At 34.3% G+C, this 22459-nt stretch overlaps 3 protein-coding genes and 1 long non-coding RNA gene across 4 annotated transcripts; 2 read left to right on the top strand and 2 right to left on the bottom strand.

Annotated features, from left to right (window-relative positions):
* The first annotated feature begins 2993 nt into the window (after nucleotides 1-2993).
* LOC134260240 (uncharacterized) lies at nucleotides 2994-5341 on the top strand. Its single transcript, XM_062742814.1, has 2 exons — nucleotides 2994-3630; nucleotides 3900-5341. The coding sequence occupies exons 1-2, from the start codon at nucleotides 3095-3097 to the stop codon at nucleotides 5035-5037; spliced, it is 1674 nt and encodes a 557-aa protein (XP_062598798.1). The 5' UTR covers nucleotides 2994-3094; the 3' UTR covers nucleotides 5038-5341.
* On the bottom strand, nucleotides 5150-7626 carry LOC134260234 (uncharacterized). The gene is made up of 5 exons (XM_062742810.1): nucleotides 7080-7626; nucleotides 6334-6467; nucleotides 5946-6109; nucleotides 5512-5794; nucleotides 5150-5205 (listed from the first exon to the last, which is right to left on the bottom strand). The coding sequence occupies exons 1-5, from the start codon at nucleotides 7448-7450 to the stop codon at nucleotides 5150-5152; spliced, it is 1008 nt and encodes a 335-aa protein (XP_062598794.1). The 5' UTR covers nucleotides 7451-7626.
* Nucleotides 7627-8187: 561 nt separating this feature from the next.
* On the bottom strand, nucleotides 8188-15739 carry LOC134260232 (uncharacterized). The gene is made up of 2 exons (XR_009990496.1): nucleotides 15330-15739; nucleotides 8188-8245 (listed from the first exon to the last, which is right to left on the bottom strand). It is a non-coding gene; the product is annotated as an uncharacterized LOC134260232 (long non-coding RNA).
* Nucleotides 15740-19768: 4029 nt separating this feature from the next.
* LOC134260243 (uncharacterized) lies at nucleotides 19769-22045 on the top strand. Its single transcript, XM_062742817.1, has 2 exons — nucleotides 19769-19794; nucleotides 20332-22045. Exon 2 carries the CDS (start codon nucleotides 20348-20350, stop codon nucleotides 22031-22033), a length of 1686 nt encoding a protein of 561 aa, XP_062598801.1. The 5' UTR covers nucleotides 19769-19794; nucleotides 20332-20347; the 3' UTR covers nucleotides 22034-22045.
* The last annotated feature ends 414 nt before the right edge of the window (nucleotides 22046-22459 follow it).

The following is a 22459-nucleotide window of genomic DNA, read 5'->3' as shown; positions in this document are numbered from 1 at the left end:
TCTGACGTCACATAACGTATGTAAGTTGCAATATTCCGAGAAACAGCCTGAACAGTACTGAAAGTAAATGAAGAACGTTTTGTTTTCTATGTATCTTCAATATATATCCATTAAATCAATGCGAGTAAACTTTTTGTTGAACATTTGCCGTGATTCTCGCAAGAACGTAACTTAACAAGTGTTGCATTGTGGAGGACGAAATTCGGCCTGTTAAAAAATTATATAAGAATTAATGTGCTTTAGTCCGATATATATCTCTTCGCACAGGCGTTGCTTTAACTGTATCAAAAAAAAAAATGTTATTTTTATACTTAGAAACAATAAATTTATCATTGATAATTTATTTTTTTTTTTTCGATACATTGTAGCTCGCTATTACTTCTAAATTTACTTAAGCTATCTTGTATTTTCAAGTAGGACTGGTGGTAGATATTTTTCTGATTGAAGAGACGATCGGATTTGTTAATATACAGATTTGTAACAATAAAATGTTTATACACATTGGGCCAATGTTGGTCCAATATATTGGGCCAACATTGGACCAATGAGCAAAATGACATTGGGCCAACGTCATTTGCCAACATTGGCACGACGTTCTTGATGACGGTGGGCCAACATTTGCCCAATGTCGCATTCATTGGGCCAATGTTGGCGCAACGTTGGGCCAATATCTGTAGAAATAACAGTCTACATTGGGCCAACGTTGACCCAACATATCGGGCCAACATTGGGCCGATGAGCAAACTTACATTGGGCCAATGTCATTTGCCAACATTGGCCCAATGTAACCGATGACATTGGCCCAACGTTGGCCCAATGTTAGCATGCTATCTGGGTTACCACAACTGCACGGACTGACAATATATTGTGTGTTTGTTTTGCTTGCGAACGTGTCTACTCTGAATTTTCTGGATTATAGTATTAATATTTTTCATTTATACAAAACGAGATTGCCACTTTTCCTAAATCATCGTTTTCTTGAAAACTATTTGTGGTTTCCGTATGTACTTGACTTCGTCAATGCAGGGGTGGGTAGTTTTAGCCAAACCGGATGTTGGCTTTTTAATCGTAACTGCTAAAACCTATAATGGTTTTGACTTTTCCGGAATTTTTCACCAATTTTACAGATTCATTTTAAAATTCCAAGTGGGGCGCATTCCTCTCGGAAAAAAATTCAAGTATAAAATCAACTAGTGCTAAAAATCAATTATTGGTATCTTACGCGTATATTTGAACATTTTTTTTTTATCTCCGAGAGGAATGCCCCCATGTTTAAAATTAATATTTATGAATGTCGTTTGGTCAGCTGGTGCATGCAGAAGCAAATTTACATTCAATAATTTCATGTTATTAAAACCTTACATTGCAAGAATTATATCTTTCATAAGAAAAATTACTGTAAATTATATAAACGACCATAAACCCATTTTAGCATTAATACATTATTTATGCATGGTAAATAGCGTAGGCTAAACAGATTTCATATACCTCAGTTGTTATTTCAAATAAAAACATTAAAGAATGTAAAGAAATGTATTAGCGTTAGTCTATGCTTTCCATATCTGCATGTCTGTTCTGTACCATTGTTTAACAGAAGCCCTCCAAAGTAGCCAGGTTATAACCAGAATAGGTGTATTTATTTTCGTTTTTATGCCCCCGTTAACGAAGTTTCGAGGGCATATAGTTTTTGTCATGTCCGTCTGTCTGTCTGCCTCTCTGTCTGTTTGTCCGCAAACACTTTATCCTTGCCCATAACTTTTGATTTAGTGGAGTTATGACTTTCATATTTCATATGTGTATTCCTTGTGACAAGACCTTTCTTTGGGTACCACCAAATTTGACCTTTTGACCTTGACCTTGGAGTTTGAACCACTTTTACATGAAAATGTTAAAATTTTACTTTGGCCATATCTTTTGAACTGTAGATAACAGGACATTTATACTTCATGCAAGTTATGTTTGTTAAAAGACCTTTCACCGAAAAACAACAACCTTGACCCTTTGACCTTGACGATTTCCGTACTTGTGAAAAAACTTTAATCTTGGCCGTAACATTTTTATGGTAAAGGATGGGGCTTTCATACTTCATGCATGTAATCCTTGTGAAAAGACCTTTCATTGGATACCAAGAAATTTGACCCTTTGACCTTGACCTTTGAGATTGACCTACTTTTAAAAAAGCAAACCTTGACCATTACTTTTAAAGAGTTAGGGCCAGTGCTTTTATACTTACTTTAAATATTTGATCCTTATGACAAGACCTTTCTTTGGGTACCACCAAATTTGACCTTTTGACCTTAACCTTGGAGTTTGACCCACTTTTACTTGAAAATTTTAAAATTTTACTTTGGCCATATCTTTTGAAAAGTAGATACCAGGACATTTATACTTCACATATGTAATGTTTATTAAAAGACCTTTTACTGGATAACAACAACTTTTACCCTTTGACCTTGACCTTGTAGATTTCCTTACTTGTAAAAAAAACTTTAACCTTGACCATAACTTTTGAACGGTAAGGGATAAGGCTTTCATTCTTCATACATGTAATCCTTATGAAAAGATCTTTCATTGGATACCAAGAACTTTGACCCTTTGACCTTGACCTTTGAGATTGACCTACTTTAAAAAAGCAAATCTTGACCATAACTTTTAAAGAGTTAGGGCTCGTGCTTTCATACTTAACATATTTGATCATTATGACAAGACCTTTCATTTGATAACAATAACATTGACTTTTTGACCTTGACCTTGGAGTCTGACCTACTTTTTAAGAAATTGAACGTTGACCATACCCTCTGAACGGTTATATTAGGGCTAGGGCTTTCATGCTCTACAAAAGTATTTTATGTGGCAAGACCTTTCATTTGATACTAATTACATTGACCTTTTGACCTTGGAGATTTTTGTATTTAAAAAACTTGAACATTAGCTTACTTTCAAATTTCACAATTGTTTTCCAATGAGAATACCCTACTTTTGGTACTAATAGCGAATATCGGAACTCCAAACTTGTGGAACTCTTTTAAAAAAGAAGTCACGAAAATGACGCGTAACTTGGGCAACTTTTGTAAACAAATCGGTAGCTAATCTAATGGCAGAGAACGAATCATTTCTTGTGCAAAAATCTTTGCCCGATTTAAAGAAATTTTTGACAGATCGTGGTATAAGGGTATCGGGCTACAGGAAACATGAGTTATTAGACTTAGCTCGCGAAGCATGTAGACAAAATTTGCAGCCAAAATGCGATTTAGCACAAGAATCTGCAGATCGACTGAAACGTAGGACTGTCCATGGCGTAACATATCCACATCCCAATTCCCAAAATATTAAATGGGATGATTGTTTAGATAAAATACCGTCCATTGAGGCTTATGATATTCAGTATTATTTAAAAACCAGTTGCCTGTGGACAAATGAAAGACTGAAAAATTACAAATCCGACAACAGCTACCGCTTGCATTCAAATGGTCACATTAGTAACGTGGCCATGTCCAAACTCGACTCTAATCTCTGCTATATCAGAGGTTCATCCACTCCAGAGGAACGACAGACAGCCGAGCCCTACAAAATGTGGTTGTTGGTACAAGAGAATGGAACAATTGTCTCTGGAGAGTGCACATGTGTTGCGTATGTACTTGATTTTCTATCCAATGTTTTTAAAAGAAAAAAAATATCAGATTGAGGAAATAACTAACTGTTCTCTAGAAGAAAAGCTGTAATGATTTTTTAAATAAGTATAATTATTTTTTAAAGCATTTAACAATTTGCAAAATTAAAATTCTGCATGTATAAATGGTAATTTTTTTAAACGATAGCAAAGTTATCAAAGCATGAATAAAGATGGCAAATTTTGACTTCATATAAATATAAATAGCAGTACTATAAATTTTTTGTAGTGGTGATGGTACATGTAAGCATATTGCTGCTTTGCTGTTTGGACTTCAACAATTTTGCCTAGGACTGAATGATCGAACAGAGATTGGTGTCACTGATAAAAAGGCTAAGTGGACAAAACCTGTGAGGTCAACAAGACCAGTAAAAATTACTGACCTTGATCTAAGACAGCAACCAAACAACCAACCTCAGCCCATGGCATGTGATGAAGAATACACACCTGTTACTAATGAACAACTAAACAATCGAACTGAAAAAGAGATATACAAACTTTTAAAAGCAGAAAAATTGGCTGCATGTGCAGCATATACCCTATCTGATAGTTCTGATTCTGAGTATGAATTTGAAGAAGGTGTGTGTGAGAATGTGACTGAATTTGCTCAAAATTTTTATATGATAAATCCAAATGCTTCCTTTGAGGAATTTGTTGATGGTCTTAGAGTTTATTTTGACAGAAATCTTGCAGTCAAAATTTCAAAAAGTACAGTTGCTCAAAACTCATCAGATGTATGGCATCATCAAAGAGCAGGTCGCATTACTGCATCATCTGTGTTTAACTGTCTGCATTTCAGTGGTCGGAATGAAAATGGTAGCCTTGTTACACAAATTCTTTGTAAAAAATATGCTACTTCAGAATCTAATTGTATTCCTGCACTTGTACATGGTAGAAAATATGAAGCAAAAGCTAGAGATATGTATTTAGAGTTAAATGGGAAAATTCACACTAATCTTAGATATTCCAGTGCAGGCCTGATAATCGATGATGAGCTTCCTTTCATTGGTGCCTCACCAGATGGTTTACTAGAGTGTGATTGTTGTTTACCAGGGTGCCTCGAAATTAAATGTCCATACAAGTGTAAAGATAAAAATCCAAAGGAGGCAGCAGCATGTGATTTAAAAAATTTTGAACTAAGAAATGGATTTCCTGTTTTAAAGAAAAACAGTAACTCACCATATTATTGTCAAATGATGTGTCAAATGGCTGTTACAAAACGTACCTATTGTGATTTTATTTTGTACACACACTCAGGCATTTTTTCTGAAAGAGTGTTCTTCAATGGACAAATATGGGGATGTATGAAAGAAAAAATTGTCAAGTTTTATAAGACATTTATATTTCCAAAAATCATCATCAATTGAATTTATTATTATGCAATTTTATATTTAAAAAATTAAAGAAGTTTTTCAAAACATATCCAAATCAGTCATTTTTTTTCCTACATGCTTAGAATATTGCAGACTTAGTGCAGCATTACGGAACAATGATAAAAAAGATTTGTCCTTCATATAAACTTTTAATCAGTAAATCTGTAATAATAGATTTGTCAATATAACAGTACATAACACTAACATAAAACTTCCTTCATTCAAAACAGTGAACTATATAAATATCAAATAAATAATGTGAAAGAATGAACTTTTGCAACAAAATTTAAGTTGTTGCACTTGTAATGTTATAGCACTTGCAAACAATAATCATGGTATTTTGTTTACTTAGTTAGAAAATCTATTTTTTCTGAACTTTGCTGACAAGGGGAGCCATAAAATTACAAAAAATACCCGCTACTTGTAAGGCTTGATTTGCAACAGACAATGATTTTATGTACATAATACCATCAAAGAATTTGTAACTTTCCAGTCTCTGAATTGCACGCTCCACATGAATGCGCAATGAGGCAATGTTTTTTGACTCCTTAATTTGTTTAGATGTCAAGTATTTGCCTTTTCCATACTGACATGGCCGACAAAATGGTGGCATATTCAGCTGGGCTCCCCTTTGAAGAAGTTTGGATTCGACTTCCTTTCTTTGTCTTTCACTTTCATTTAACTGATTTTTCAGGAGTGTGTTTTCCTCTTTAAAAGCCACTATCCTCTCCTCGAGTTGTTCACAATGAACCTACAAAGTTAAGCACACTTTAAAATTTTTTTAAACAAACATTAAAAATATAAGAGAATACATATTTGCTCTAACATCCCTTACATGTATTTATGTGACATAACATATGAAATAATGAAAAAAAAAAACAATTGCTCTGCTGTAAAAATACCTTCAGATGCCTATTTTCATGTTCCAAATTTGTTATTTGGGTATAAGCATCTGCCCAGTCTGTGTCACTAAGATGAGATGAACCTGACACAGGACTCACTACATATGGGTGGTCATGTTGCATGATACCAGGTAGGGAATATGGTGTATCAGTTGTAATTGGAACTGTGAAAGAAAAATACAAATAAAAAAGCATATTTTAATGCATATGAAAATATACTGGTTATGATCTTTTTGGGTATATTTGTTATTATTGATTATGCAAGTTTCTTTAATCCAGACATTTCTGATAAAAGAATAAAAAATCACAGATAAATGACAAACTTTTTAAACAAAATCAAAGAAGTGTTATGTTTTTAGTTATTTTTAAGAAAACTATGTCTTCCAACCCTTTCCTCCTTCCTTGGCAGGAATAATGATTTCATGCTGTATGCCTTGATATAGCTCTGCCACTGGTACTGGCTGGACAAATACACTAGTCTGTGAAGTCCTTTGTTTTTTCCCTTCAGAGTGACTTTCATTTCTGCATGTAAAATGGTTGATTAACAGTTTTAGAGGCACAGTTGTTATTATAACATAATTCATACAATATAAAAAAGATATTTTTGTGTGTGTCTTTCTAAATGAAATTTAGATATTGATAATTCATGTAAATTATATTGAATATATTCTTTAGGCAAAAAATTTATATGTACTCTTGTTTCCTGTCACCGAGCTACCATAACTTTTTACCCTGCAACCAAAATTTTTTTTTTACATATTCATTTTGGGGGGGGGGGGGAGGGGGGCTATTTTCCTGAAATACTGAAGTCAACCAACAATATTAACAGAGCTAATACATCTTAAGTGCAAAGGATACCTTTATTTTATAAATCTTTATTAATAAACTTGCTCTGTAAAGTGTAAACATACTGTTTTCTTGTTATTAGATAATACAAATTCTCCATCCATTGAGCTTTGAAAATAATTTTTCCCTACCTAGCTATCCTATTTTTTTAATTTAACCCTATTTCTTTTTGATCAGGGAACAGGAAACAAGAATATATTTTCTTTTGGCCTTAAAAGCTGATAATAGAAATATGGGTATCACATTTTTATGTAAAATTATCATTGATCGAGAAGCCAAAATACAAACCCCTGGGAAGATGAGGTACTGTTGTATTTTGAAGTCAATGTTTTCCTCTTTCCTTGACCCTGGACCTGGTCATGCATGTAGTTATTATATTCAAATAAAGTTGGTATTGGGTTTGTGTCAGTGGGTCTTACATCTACAAAATGCCTGGAGCATACAGCGTGCCAATGATCTGTGTTACTAGGTTTGAAATTTTTACGACGTACCGCATTTATCCACTGGCGCCGAAGTTTTGGATTTTTAGTTGCGGAAGGCAATACATAAAAATTGACAACATTTCCATTTTGATCTACCATATGCGGGTATTTACTGAGTCTGCTAGATTTCCTGGAGTCATTGTTACATCCCACGGCAATACAATGGTAATTTACCATGGTTATTTGCAGGTAAGACGCGGTTATTTGACATCATAAGACATGACAAGTTCAGCAGCGCGTCCTTGTTTACAAAATGTTGCCCAAGTTCACGCCAAAAACGAGATCTCGTTAGACACACTAAATATTAAAACCGCGACGGAATAAAAGACGAAATAATGGTTCCGATGTTGGCTATTAATTAAATTTGCATTTAAGACAGACAGACAGATACACAAGTTTACCCTTTCTCCTTTGGAGTGGGTGTATAAAAATTTTTCACTATATAATCTATAGAGCCCAACCCTAACACCAGATCCCCTGACCCTGGGGCCATAAAATTCACAATTTTGGTAGAGGCACTCATTCTCATTATAACTATGCACTTAGTTGGTTTATTTAATACCCAGGAGCAGAGTAGAAGATTTTCAAAGAAATAATGCATTTTCACTATATACTTATTTAGCCCCGCCCTAGCACTAGACCCCTTGACCCCTGGGCCATGAATTTCATATGCACTAATTTTAGTGGTTTTGGTCCCACCCCTCAGGCCCCAGGGGGGCAGGGCTCATGAAATTTTTGTTCCGCTGCACCCATAGATGCTGTGTGCCAAATTTGGTTGAAATTGGTTCTGTGGTTGCAGAGAAGCTGAAAATGTTCAAATGCACAACGCACGACGCACAACGCACGACGACGGACGAAAACAGATGGCAATAGGTCACCTGAGTTTACTCAGGTGACCTAAAAAAAGCAGGAAAAAGAGTAGATTCGTGTCTTTTATTGCAACAAATCCTTCCAACAAAATTTCAACTGACACTTTAAAGGTACTTGGACACAGATTTGAAGTTAATATTTTCTCATTTTTCTCTGTATAATATCACGAATTATATATTTTAATAGCATTTCACACAAAAATTGATTAAAAATCTTTTTTCATTTAAAAGTTATTAAAACTGTTATTTTTTGGCGGGTTTGATTGACACATCCTTGCACTTTCACAAATTTTAACTTTATTCTTAATCCTTAAGAAAAGTGGCACTTTTGATGTGTTTTAATGAGAAATATTAAAAGTTTTATCAAGAAAAATAACTTTATTCAGAATAGAGATGTTAGAAAGCAAAACACCTTCACAAGTATCGTAATTCTGTACTAAGAGATGCGTACAAAGTTTAACAAATCGAGCACACTCGTGTTATGTACACAGTCTTTGTAAACAGGGCTCAAGTACTGTTATTGTTTATATTTAGAATTCATTTGGTGCGTTCAATCGTCACAGTCTGCTTACCACAACTGCACGGACTGACAATATATTGTGTGTTTGTTTTGCTTTCGAACGTGTCTACTCTGAATTTTCTGGATTATAGTATTAACATTTTTCATTTATACAAAACGAGATTGCCACTTTTCCTTAGGATTAAGAATATAATTAAAGAACAAAAGTCAGAAAGTGCAATATACGGCCAGTGAATCTCTTAAAAAATAAATCATCGTTTTCTTGAAAACTATTTGTGGTTTCCGTATGTACTCGACTTCGTCAATGCAGGGGTGGGTAGTTTAAGCCAAACCGGATGTTGGCTTTTTAATCGTAACTGCTAAACCCTATAATAATTTTGACTTTTCCGGAATTTTTCACCAATTTTACAGATTCATTTTAAAATTCCAAGTGGGGCGCATTCCGCTCGGAAAAAAATTCAAGTATAAAATCAATTATTGGTATCTTACGCGTATATTTGAACAAGTTTTTTTTCTCCGAGAGGAATGCGCCCCATGTTTAAAATTAATATTTATGAATGTCGTTTGGTCTGCTGGCGCATGCAGAAGCAAATTTACATTCAGTAATTTCATGTTATTAAAACCTTACATTGCAAGAATTAAATCTGACATAAGAAATTATATAAACGACCATAAACCCATTTTAGCATAAATACATTATTTATGCATGGTAAATAGCGTAGGCTTAACAGATTTTATATACCTCAGTTCTTATTTCAAATAAAAACATTTAGAAAATAGAAATGTATTCATGTTAGTCTATGCTTTCCATATCTGCATGTCTGTTCTCAGTGGCGGATTTAAGGGGGGCGCACCCGGCGCGCGCCCCCCTAAAATTGTCAAAGTTACCGTAAATCAAATATGTCTACTTGGTAGACCTCATTTTCACCCTTCAAAATCTCTAGAATCCAGGAGCTTCCGGGGGCTTCGCCCCCTGGGCCTCCATCAGGGCATTGGTAGACCTCATTTTAACCCTTCAAAATCTCTAGAATCCATGAGCTTCCGGGGGCTTTGCCCCCTGGGTCCCCACCAGGGCTTTGCCCTGGACCCACTGGGAGCCTCAAGGCGGCCCCCAGACCCCTTGCCTATTTTGGCGCCGCCCCCCCTAACTTCAAATCCTGGATCCGCGCCTGGTTCTGTACCATTGTTTAACAGAAGCCCTCCAAAGTAGCCAGGTTATAACCAGATTAGGTGTATTTGTTTTCGTTTTCATGTCCCCGTAAACGAAGTTTCGGGGGCATATAGTTTTTGTCATGTCCGTCTGTCTGTCTGTCTGCCTCTCTGTCTGTTTGTCCGCAAACACTTTAACCTTGCCCATAACTTTTGATTTAGTAGAGTTATGACTTTCATATTTCATATGTGTATTCCTTGTGACAAGACCTGTCTTTGGGTACCACCAAATTTGATCTTTTGACCTTGACCTTGGAGTTTGAACCACTTTTACATGAAAATGTTAAAATTTTACTTTGGCCATATCTTTTGAACTGTAGATAACAGGACATTTATACTTCATGCATGTTATGTTTGTTAAAAGACCTTTCACCGGATAACAACAACCTTGACCTTTTGACCTTGACGATTTCCGTACTTGTGAAAAAACTTTAACCTTGGCCGTAACATTTGTATGGTAAAGGATGGGGCTTTCATACTTCATGCATGTAATCCTTGTGAGAAGACCTTTCATTGGATACCAAGAAATTTGACCCTTTGACCTTGACCTTTGAGATTGACCTACTTTTAAAAAAGCAAACCTTGACCATTACTTTTAAAGAGTTAGGGCCAGTGCTTTTATACTTTACATATTTGATCCTTATGACAATACCTTTAGTTTGGGTACCACCAAATTTGACTTTTTGACCTTAACCTTGGAGTTTGACCCACTTTTACTTGAAAATTTTAAAATTTTACTTTGGCCATATCTTTTGAAAGGCAGATACCAGGACATTTATACTTCACAAATGTAATGTTTGTGAAAAGACCTTTCACTTGATAACAACAACTTTGACCCTTTGACCTTGACCTTGTAGATTTCCTTACTTGTAAAAAAAAAACTTTAACCTTGACCATAACTTTTGAACGGTAAGGGATAAGGCTTTCATTCTTCATACATGTAATCCTTATGAAAAGATCTTTCATTGGATACCAAGAACTTTGACCCTTTGACCTTGACCTTTGAGATTGACCTACTTTAAAAAAGCAAATCTTGACCATAACTTTTAAAGAGTTAGGGCTAGTTCTTTCATACTTAACATATTTGATCATTATGACAAGACCTTTCATTTGATAACAATAACATTGACTTTTTGACCTTGACCTTGGAGTCTGACCTACTTTTTAAGAAATTGAACGTTGGCCATACCTTCTGAACGGTTAGGGCTAGGGCTTTCATGCTCTACAAAAGTATTTTATGTGGCAAGACCTTTCATTTGATACTAATTACATTGACCTTTTGACCTTGACCTTGGAGATTTTTGTATTTTAAAAACTTGAACATTAGCTTACTTTCAAATTTCACAATTGTTTTCCAATGAGAATACCCTACTTTTGGTACTAATAAATTAAATTTGCATTTAAGAAAAGCTTAATCTTTTCTATGTTGCCATACGGGGGCATCAGTGTTTTACAAACACATCTTGTTTCTTGTTTGTTTCAACATTTGACAAGTCGTCAATTTTTTTTTCTCTTGACGTCACAATGTGCAGAAAATGAGGCCAAACTTTTTAGGGAACTTCAATATTTTTCGTACTCGTGATGATTGAGATCAATAACTCTTGATATTATAAAAAAATGTTAAAAATCTAAATAAATAACATTATTACTATTAAAGTTCGTACACATTTAACCTGAGGTGCAAAGTATTGGTAGACAAGGAGTTTCCTTTCGATAGGTATGGGAGATTTTAAAAGGGGGCATATTTTCAAACTCAGACATCTACAGTTTTAATTTGACCAGTGAATTTATTTTGTACATATATTACAGTTTATATCATGATGTGAAAACTACATAACAAAACTGAAAACTTAATATCTTTTTACTCGATATCTGCTTAGAAAAGAAGGAAATTTCCTTACTGAATAATCAAAATTCGACCAAAATGTTGAATTTCCTATTAACAAATATAAATAAATGCGTTATCATTTTTGTTTCCTGCAAATATTATGGGATCCTGTTGTTTTTGATCAAATTTTCTGATACGGACTTGATATATAAAACTCTTGTGCTTTGCCTTAAAAAATGTCAAGCTAAGGCCAATAGTTTTGTCCTTAAATACAAAGCAAAACTGTAAATATATTGGATAGGTATATAAAAGTGCGAATTTCTAGGATTGTTTTTTTTTTCATTTCCAACAAAATAAATTAATAGGTACGATTTATTATCAAATCCCCGCCCCTTTATTCAATCAATTTTTTTATTCTCGAGAAAATGATGTGTAGGCTACAGCCTTTTTGCCTACATGGAATGTACGCCACTGATTGGGGATGTCTATTAGTGACAAACAAAACAAGCATCCTGTTAAAAAAAACCCAACATAATATGTAATAGGTATACTGTAATATTTAGCCAGCCTTTACATAAATAATGAATTTATCATTTTATTATCAAAATAATCTCAAAAAGGAGGAATTGTTTCTATTCTATGTTTAATGTATAAATAATAATGAAATTTGTTATAAAAGAGTGGTAAAAAACTAGTTTCCGACATCGCTCACCATAGGATGTATTTACTTTGACAAAAAATGACTTATACGAGAGAACAATTTCCCGAAAAAAGTGACATTTAGATTTGATAATTTTGTCCTAGAAGTCTTTCAGGGCAGACCTGTCCCTAAATAAAATTGTGATATTTCGATAGATCGGGATGTAATAAATAATTCATGAATAATTCAAGTTTAAAAAAAAATCAGGGCACCCTGCCCTAGGGTTAAATTCACGAACACACACACCCTCTTCCATACATAATAAGGAAACCTGATTTTAATAATGTGTTTTAGTATAGAAAATCTTGCTTTAAACATTCGAAAAGGGGGGAGGGGATGCACACACCCGAGGCACCGGCCCTGGATCTGCCTCTGATTACGCGGCGTTCTTGCATTAGAAGTTTGCTAATGCTGCTCTCGGAAGTATTAGTTCAACGAAGTATAGGTATTGCTCGAAAATGCACATTGGTATGTAAAAAATCAAGTCCATATGATAAAATCTTGAATTTTTACAACCATTTTTACTATGGGGTCATGGGATTCACTGAGCAATCACTTGACGTAAGCGACGTGACAACTAGATTTCAACGCGTTAAGGTTTGTCGCAATTCTATATCTTTAATTTCTTCAGATTTGTTTTATCTGTTTTCTACTTTTAAATTGAATATCTATATCAAGACATATTACCTTTCTACTAAAATATATTTGTATTGATTCGGATAATTGAAATCTTATAAAATAAAAAAAAAGTCTATGCAGTTAACATAGTTAATCATGTATGGAAACTATGCAAAACCATATAGGCGCAACGCAACGTCCATGCGATAAGGGGGGTATTGAAGTATCGATGAAGTTATGTCTTTGCGCTACAATTGTTCAATTTTTAATTTTAATAAAGAGTCTTTGTAAACTGGACAATATGTGGCATGCTCCGTGAAGCAAGTTTTATCAAAATATAAAAAGCTGTATATTTTTCAATAATCACCGGAGAGCACCAAATTCTTGTATATCAATTGGAAAAAAGGTTAAGATTTTATCTGGAAAGTTTGACCGGTTTCGTGGAAATAGCGCGCTTACAATAGAACTTATCCGCAAACTTTTCTAATACCCCTCGTGCATGTATATATGAGGAAATTAGGAAATGAGGAAACATTAAACGCAGCACTTGTTCTCTACGTTATATGTGGTACCTATTTCTATTTTAACATTTATTATTTTAAAACATTATCAATGTCCATAATGAAACGTTACAATGTATCTAATTATTTACGTGTGCCGCGATAAACACACAGGCGCTAAACGGACACGCTGTCATTTTCACTTGTTAGTGTACCTAAGCTTGTTTATACCTGACGTTATAATTTCAAATTAAGTTATCTTTCATTAACAAAATATTAAAGTACTATTTGAATATATTGTAAAATACTTTTTTGTCAAATTCACATTAATTAATAAATACGAGGGCCGTTCAAAAATTACGCGGACTGTGCTATTATCAACTCTTACAGACGTCATAGAGTTATGAAATTTCACAGAAATATGTATCTCAAAGATTCCAATAAATTTTGGGCAAAATTTCTGTAGTTTAAAAAAATTATACTAAAATTATCGGTATATTGATATCGCTGATTTAGAGGTACGGAGCACGACAAAAAATTTGAAGCAAAAGCATGCGAAATCCAAAATTTAACTCATTTATTTTCTATAATTCGCAATATTTTTCGACAATTTTCTCAAATGTATCTTTAAATTGTTCTATTATTATGTATTTGGATTTCTGGCGTGATATTTGAAGTACTAATAGAAATGTAGTGATTTTCCTCTGATGCGATCCCCGTAAAAACGACTGTGAAAATGACGTCTCGTGAATTGACGGCGCACCACACTTTAGTTAAATTATGTGTAATGCTCGAGATATCGCCAAAATAGATCCAAAATATGCAAAATAAAACATGTAGTAAACTAGGGTATTCGTGACATTCGTCCACAAATAGTAAATAGGAATTTTAGACCATTAGACCTCTGTAAAATGGCTATACTGGAGGACGGGAAGAGGATTATCGACGAAAACTTTATCTGGAATGTAAAGAACGTGATTGAGAGTCATCAATATCACACTATATCTCATAAATACCTGCAGTTTTTGGTTTTAAAACAAAAAAAGAATATTCTTTACTTGTTTAATAGATTTAAACTTGACGCGAAATGGTGTTTTGATGTTGAGTAGATAAGATGACTCAAACTGTACAGATACTCTTGGGAAAATGTTGAGAAAATGAAAGCTCAATCACATATTTTTTTATAATGCCTGTGACGTCAAAGATTTTGCTGCTCCGTGACTTAATGATATGTCCTGAAAAATCACTCAAAATTGATACCGATTTACAACATTTTGATATAAAATTTTGTATACCATATAAGTAAAGATTCTTTTATATTATGTGCAACATTTTGCCCGATTATGTCGTCAAATATTTTTTCTGTGCAGCAAGTCCGCGTAATTTTTGAACGGCCCTCGTATTTAACACTTTATTTATGAGAACTCAGAAGTTTTAGAATTCACAACGTCATTATGACGTTCCGTAAAATGTACGAAATTCAGCCATATACATATGCTATTTTGAAGACCTCTTACAGAAAATATGAAAGAGATATTGAAAAAATAAAGTTGTTCTGAAAATATATAGTCAGTAGATATATCCAGGGGCAAAACTGTCCTATTTTGAAATCGGGCCAATTTGTGTAATTTTTGACTTTTCCTCTTTGTGAGAGTTCAAGGATATGTCAATCAAACCCGCCGAAAAATTTAAAATTTCAATATCTTTTAAACGAAATATGATTTTTAAATAATTTTTGTGTGAAATGCTATTAAAATATATAAGTCGTAATATTATAAAGAAAATAATAACTTCAAATCTGTGTCCAAGTACCTTTAATTCTACTGAACATTTCATTATTACTGTGCTACCTATTCATACTTTGAACATTAACTTTATTCCCTGAACACTTCTATTTCACTTAACATAAATCACAACACTTCATATCCAATATGTTCATACAAAGCTCGTATCCGATGCAGACTCATCTGTGACTCTACATAAATCATAACACTTGTCCAATATGTTCGTATAAATCATAACACTTGTCCAATATGTTCATATAAATCATAACACTTGTCCAGTATGTTCGTATAAATCATAACACTTGTCCAATATGTTCATATAAATCATAACACTTGTCCAATATGTTCATATAAATCATAACACTTGTCCAGTATGTTCATATAAATCATAACACTAGTCCAATATGTTCGTATAAATCATATCACTTGTCCAATATGTTCGTATAAATCATAACACTTGTCCAATATGTACATATATATACATTTGTGGTATCTTTCCATTATATAAACATACAGAGAGAAAATATCTTCAATTCTGTATGAAGTTTGTCAGAGGTCAGAGGTCAATACGTGACCTAATCACACAGTGCAATAATATCTACCAGTAATAGATTATAAACTGACCTGCTGTACCTGCTTTTCATGTATAAAAATGATCAAAATAAGGAAATAAAATGATAATTATTTTATTTAAAATGTAAACAAGTATTTCATACAGTTTTGTGGCTATCGATTCAACCTGTGTTACAGTATAGGCCCTTGGTCCTACATAGAGAAAACTAACGTTTGTTTACATTTTTTTTTTCACTTTTGTCAGCTGCACAGTCTCTAACGTTCATCCTTATTTTTCGGGTAGACCTTTGGTTAAATTTTCATGATAAACTATTATTTCATCTTTAAATTCTACTCACGATGAATGTGTAAATCTATTGGAAAATATTGCAATCGTGCCATGAACAGCTGCCAAACACCTCGGCGTTCTCATAGTTCAATGTAAAGCTGTTGCCACGCAGTATCTCTGTGTTTAACAGTGTTTGACGAAAAGTATGCTTTTAGTTACTGAAATCGTAGAGTGTTTTTGATCAAATTGCAAATTAACCGGCTCGGCCAAGTGTCTCAATCCATCGGATCCATCCCTCCTTTTCCAGCGACCGAAATTCCTCCAACTTTTATCATCAAACTTCGGACGTGTTTCTTGTGCCATTTCAGCATAGATTATCAATTTTCACATTTGAAATCAGGGTTCTCCACATTTGAAATTTAACCATGGAGGAAGCTGCGTGAAGACAAAATGTGACCGAAAACACGAATGCGTGTTACGGTGTTAGACTTCCTAATCTTCATTAATCAATGACTGGTTTTACAATTTGTAAACTTTACCATTGCAACACAAAACAATGGAATAACTAACTCTGTTTAAAGTAAAGAAAAAATTTGAATTAAAATTGAAAAGGATTTATCCTGTATTTTACCTCACAAATGTATCAGAATTTGCCAAAAATAGTAGTAATCTTCCGAAGGAATAAAAAAAAATACCAGGGCAATATTATTCAGAAATTAATAATTATAAGAATTGTTGAAGCCTGTTGTATGAAATATGAGATATGACTAAAACTGATGAAACTGATGAATGGGTAGTATTTTTTATGTAAACACACAAAGGAACAATTGGATAAGTGTCCTTTTTTCTAAGCATTCTATTTTTCTAGATAATCCGTTTTTCGCCAAGTTTTGTTTACTTCTCCACGTGCCCAGCGCTAAAAATAGCGCCACGCGACGTCTCATAACAAGGGGAAGTAACTCTAAAAGTAAGACGGCGATTGACACTTAGGTCCTATGCACATTTTATCAAAAACTATAATAAAGTTAAAGCTTAAAAAACATAACATGGGAAACTGATTAAATACAGAGGAATATGATTTTTTTACAGAGTATTTTTGGGCTAATATCATCAAGATTGCCGACATTAAAAAAACTAACTATTTTAAGTTATGACTGCCCTGGCTCGGATGCTATGTCTTTGAATTCTTGTAAATCTTTTAATTATTATGTAGTGAAGTGAAAACAGTTAGAATTCAACAAAATTGACCTCGGATTTTTTCCCGTTATTTCCTGATTATGACAACGAGCGCACGGCGGGTGTGACCGGTCGGCAGGGGATGCTCACTCCTCCATGGCACCTGATCCCTCCTCTGATGTTTCGGAGGTCCGTGTTTGCTCTGCTCTTATTTTGTATATTTGTTTAATGGACGTTGAGATTGAATACTGTTCGTTATTTCCATATCCTTCATGTAATACAAAAAATACAGAGCCCCGTTAACAGTAGTTTATATAGTAGATAACTACCCAATACTGTTAAAACAGCTGGCCAACCGACCTTCAATTCATGAATTCTCACGCTTCATGGCACATTCGCAGCTGACCGACCGTGGGTAATTAGCACTATTACCTGTTCCCGTGCGCTTGGGGGGGCTTCACACCACGTTGTGTAAACACAATTAACTACTCAGATAGTATATTGCAGGTGTCATGTCTGAAAATGCAAGTTTTAAATTCTAAAATTTAACCATGGCGGGCGAGGGTTTTAACTATGGTGCAGCAGATTTAACCATGGCGCACACAAATTTAACCATGGCGCACCTCCATGGTAAAACCCCTTGTGGAGAACCCTGTGAAATTATTCCCAGACAACAATCTGTTCACTTTTTCTGATCACAAGAAGTCTTTCACAAAACATTCCCTTCGAAATAGATCCTTTAACCTAGTGAATTCGAAGCGTAACCGCCATACAAGCCGATTTACACCTTGCGTCATTTTTCAAAATCTACGACGGACGGTTAGTGCAATAAATTGAATTCGAAAATATTCAATTGTCTGTCTCAAATGCATATATAAGTAATAAATAACAAGTTTTTAAACTTCAATGGGAATTGAAATGGGTCGGTACGTGATCAAATCTTCTGAGAAGGCCTTCGGCCTTCACAGGATTTGATCACGTGACCGACCCACTTCAATTCCCATTGAAGTTCATAAACTTGTTATTTATTTCTTAAATAAATCATAACACTTGTCCAATGTGTTCATATAAATCATAACACTTGTCCAATATGCTCATATCCAGCCTGTATCAAATACTGAAATCCAGCATTATCTTTAAGTTCTCCAAGTTCATCACAATGTAACACTGTCCTCAGTTCTGGCATAAATGTCTTCACGTCCATTCCTGAATAAAGAAAGTAATGCCTTTAATATATCAGAATATAAAAAAAGATTGTATCTTATATTCAACAGGTAAAGAAAATGTTTGCAAAAATATTGTTTCTTCACCAAAAATTCAAAAACAAAAACATTACAATTCCAATGATGCATACACAAAAAACCCTTGCAAAAAAGCTATTAAAATTACATGTATTAACAAACCTTATAACAAGATCAACACATCTTCACAATAACCTACCTTCTTTGTAAGCCAGGTCCACTGTTTTGAAGAGCACAGTATTCATGATGGTGTCCATAACATCCACTGAATCATCTTGCCAGCTGTTAATGTAAAACACAACTTTTGTTCTTTAATTGTATTTTGTTCAATAATAAAAAATAATTAATGCAAAGAAAATTGGTCATTTATAGTCAATCTTATTATCTTGATAATGAAAACCAAAGGAGACTAGAAATTCCACTCAATGTCTCCGGAAACTAAACAAGCAAAGTGGAGCAAAGAAACTTAACAACTTCAAAAAATACATGTATCTTTTCTATAGATCTTCCTGAGACTTTTTTTCTCTTCTTTTGTTCATTCTTTTATTATTACTATTTGTTTTGTACCTTGATCTAAATGTAGGGAGAGGGCTATAACAGGCTGCGCCTGCTGCCCAATCCCATTCACGTTGACATCAGTGAATAAAATATTGTTAAAAAAAATACCTGAGACCTTACCTGTCTCAGAAACAACTGGGCCCAAATGTGCATCCTTAAGATTTCATAGTTTATTGATGGGTCAGTCTGAAAGATTTTATTTAAATAATACAGACTAAAGTAGTGTACTTATCGTTTTACATTTGGATATCTTTGTTCTTACCAACCATGTAGTTTCAGATGTATACTAATTTATACTTATTGAAAAAAAGTGCTAGCTGTTCTTTAAATCTTCCTGAAAATCTTCCTGAAATGCTTCAAAGAAAAAATCCTCTCAGACATCTGATACAAAGACACTGTCTACCTTGTCATGCTTGTCTTTGTATAAATAATCATCTTCTTTGTTTTTTATATACTCATTATTATACCTTTATCTTATGCGATATATTTTTCTCCAAGTTTAAAAAGCACTTTTTACAAGTGTTTAGAGCTTCCTTAAAGTAACCTTGGCATAGTTTACACAAGGCAGGCTATAATTCCTACTATATATAGACCAGGAAGTTAAATAACTAGGTCACGCGACCAGAACACATAACAATACCCACTTTATTGGCAGCCATTGCTCACTTACACGTCAGGTAATGTTTATATTTTCTTTTAACGTTTTGATTTTTTGGTTAAAAGTTACCTAGTGAACAATAAATGCATGGAGAAAACATTTGATATCTAACTACTCGTATATATTTTTTATGAAAAAGAACCCTTCCAAGGATTTTTAAAGTGAATAAATAAAGAATGATTCATCTTGCTCAGAGATTAATGAAGTTTTTTCATGAGTCCAAATCAGCTCCCTCAGCCCATAATTTATAATTAAGTACAGGGAGAAGTGTTAATCAAAATAATAATGATGCAAACAGTTTGCTTTATAATAGTTCTCGAGACAAGAAAGTTTTAAAGATGCAATCAATGTATTTGCAATACATGTATGAGACCAAAACGGTTAACCCCATCCTAAGGCATGAACCCATGAACTTATGTATTTTCCAGTTGATCAACAATTCAAAATAAGAATAAAATAACAATAAAACTCTGTAACAAATAATTTTTCAAACAAATACCCCTCAACACAATAAAAAGTATGTATGTTATTTTTATCCAACTTAGCTTTTTTTCAGAGTCAAGAGTTAAACCATGGACCCCCGTACCAGTGCCCAGGACGTGTTGCGATGTGACCTGTGTAAGACCGCTGTGGTACAGATGCACTGTGATACGTGTCTTGTCAACCTGTGTACAGCTTGTGTAGGGAAACATATGATGTCTGATGAATCCAAGGACCACAAGGTCGTCAAATTTCAGTCAAGGAAATCCACCCCCCTCTACCCTGGATGTAAATCTCATTCCCCAGACCAATGTAAAATGTACTGTAATAAATGTGGCATTCCTGTTTGTACAAAGTGTCTAGTATCTGATCAACACCTGGGTCATAAGTTATCAGAAATCGTACAAATCGTGGAGGAGAAAAAAGACAAAATCACCAAAGAACTAACTGAATTAAATGAAACAATTTACCCCACCTACCATGACATTGCCTTTGATGTACAAAATAGAATGAGTCAGTTAGAAAAGGAATTTGGAGAACTCTCAACAGCCATAACAAAACATGGAAAGGACTGGCACAGAGAAATTGACAAACTTGTCAAGGAACTTAAAGCAGAAATTGATGAGATGAAAAACACACAGTTACAAACTCTACAGAAACATCTGGACGAAATAAACAAGACAATGTCGGACATCAAGGAAGAAATCAAATCAGTTGAAATGGCAATAGAAACACATGACTTGTCAAAACTGTTTAGAGTCGCTTCCAATGTAAATAGATACAAAAACCTACCACAAAAACTAGCATCTACTTTATCAAAATTCATTCCAGAAAAAATTCAAGGAGAGAAACTCAGTAAAATGTTTGGAACTTTATCATTTAGTTCTTTGACTTCAGATCAACATGGTTACAGCATGAAGACAACACAGAAATTACCAAAAGCTGGGTCCTCTCCTTCAGTCAAACAGCTGCTCGATGAACCAGAGACTGTCACCACCATAGACACTGAGTATGAATGCCTTTATGAAGTGGCTTGTCTGAATGATAAAGAAATCTGGACAAGAGGAAGTGGCTGCATGATGAAACTCTACAGCATCAATCAGGGATCACTACTCAAGTCAATCACAACCAAGTCAGGGAACATGCCATCTGACATAGCAGTGACAAACAGTGGAGATCTAGTTTATACTGATTACTGGGATAGAACTGTGAACATTGTGAAGAATGAGAAGATAGAGGAGATCAGACTACAGAACTGGTTACCTCGCAGTGTCTGTAGTACCTCTTCTGATGATCTCCTGGTTATCATGTACAGTGATGTGTACAAACAAACAAAAGTTGTCCGTTATTCTGGCTCCACAGAGAAACAATCCATTCAGTTTGATGATAAAGGTAAACCTCTCTTTTCATCTGGTACGTATTACAGATACATTACAGAGAATAGGAACCTGGATATCTGTGTGTCTGACGAGGGAGCTAAAGCAGTTGTGGTTGTCAATCAGGCCGGGAAACTGAGATTCAGGTACACTGGACATACTCCTACTCCAAAGAACAAACCATTCACTCCGGGAGGAATCACCACAGACAGTCAGAGTCACATCCTTACAGCTGATATGAATAATGGCTGTGTCCACATCATAGACCAAGATGAACAGTTCCTCCGTTACATAAACTGTGGACTGTTTCGACCATGGGGACTGTGTACAGATACAAATGACAATCTGTTTGTTGCTCAATGCAGAAACAAACAAGTGATGAAAATTAAATACATCTGTTGATTTGAGGGCTGTGTAAAGATCAAATACCCTATAAAAACACAAAACCTTGTCACTGTGTGGTAGAATACACAGTAGGAGTAGTATGCATTTTCAAAAAGAAACAAGAGGCCTATGGGCCTTATTGGTCACCTGAGCATCATGCAAGATTTTTCCATATGATTGAATGTGATACATGTTTAAACTAGATGCCATGACATTCATAATTTTGAAAGAGGCACCATTGCTAATCATAACTATACACTAAGCATGTTTAGTTTGGTTACTTAATATTTATAGACAGAGTAAGGGGAACAAAAAATTGCATTTCAACTAATCAGTTATCTTGAGCAATAATTAGTTGTGTCCTCACCTTTACAGAAATTACTGACTCTGTGTCAACTCAAAATAACGATTTTGGAAAAGGCACTTTGCTTAACAAAAATGTTT

The sequence above is a fragment of the Saccostrea cucullata genome, unplaced genomic scaffold (genome assembly GCF_032062105.1).
Source record: "Saccostrea cucullata isolate Sc308-1 unplaced genomic scaffold, CSIRO_AGI_Scuc_v1 ctg1376, whole genome shotgun sequence".
Classification (NCBI taxonomy): domain Eukaryota; kingdom Metazoa; phylum Mollusca; class Bivalvia; order Ostreida; family Ostreidae; genus Saccostrea; species Saccostrea cuccullata.
The sequence above is the reverse complement of the archived record's forward strand: the minus strand, read 5'-3'. Positions and strand labels throughout refer to the sequence as shown.

Bases quoted from the DNA above. Each gene is read 5' to 3' on its own strand.
- LOC134260240 (XM_062742814.1), top strand. From the start codon at position 3,095: ATGGCAGAGAACGAATCATTTCTTGTGCAAAAATCTTTGCCCGATTTA. The intron at 3,631-3,899 runs GTATGTACTTGA...AATTTTTTGTAG, and splicing joins GGAGAGTGCACATGTGTTGC to TGGTGATGGTACATGTAAGC.
- LOC134260234 (XM_062742810.1), bottom strand. From the start codon at position 7,450: ATGGTAAATTACCATTGTATTGCCGTGGGATGTAACAATGACTCCAGG. The intron at 6,110-6,333 runs GTTGGAAGACAT...TTTCTTTCACAG, and splicing joins TGCCAAGGAAGGAGGAAAGG to TTCCAATTACAACTGATACA. The intron at 5,795-5,945 runs GTATTTTTACAG...TTAACTTTGTAG, and splicing joins ATGAAAATAGGCATCTGAAG to GTTCATTGTGAACAACTCGA.
- LOC134260243 (XM_062742817.1), top strand. From the start codon at position 20,348: ATGGACCCCCGTACCAGTGCCCAGGACGTGTTGCGATGTGACCTGTGT.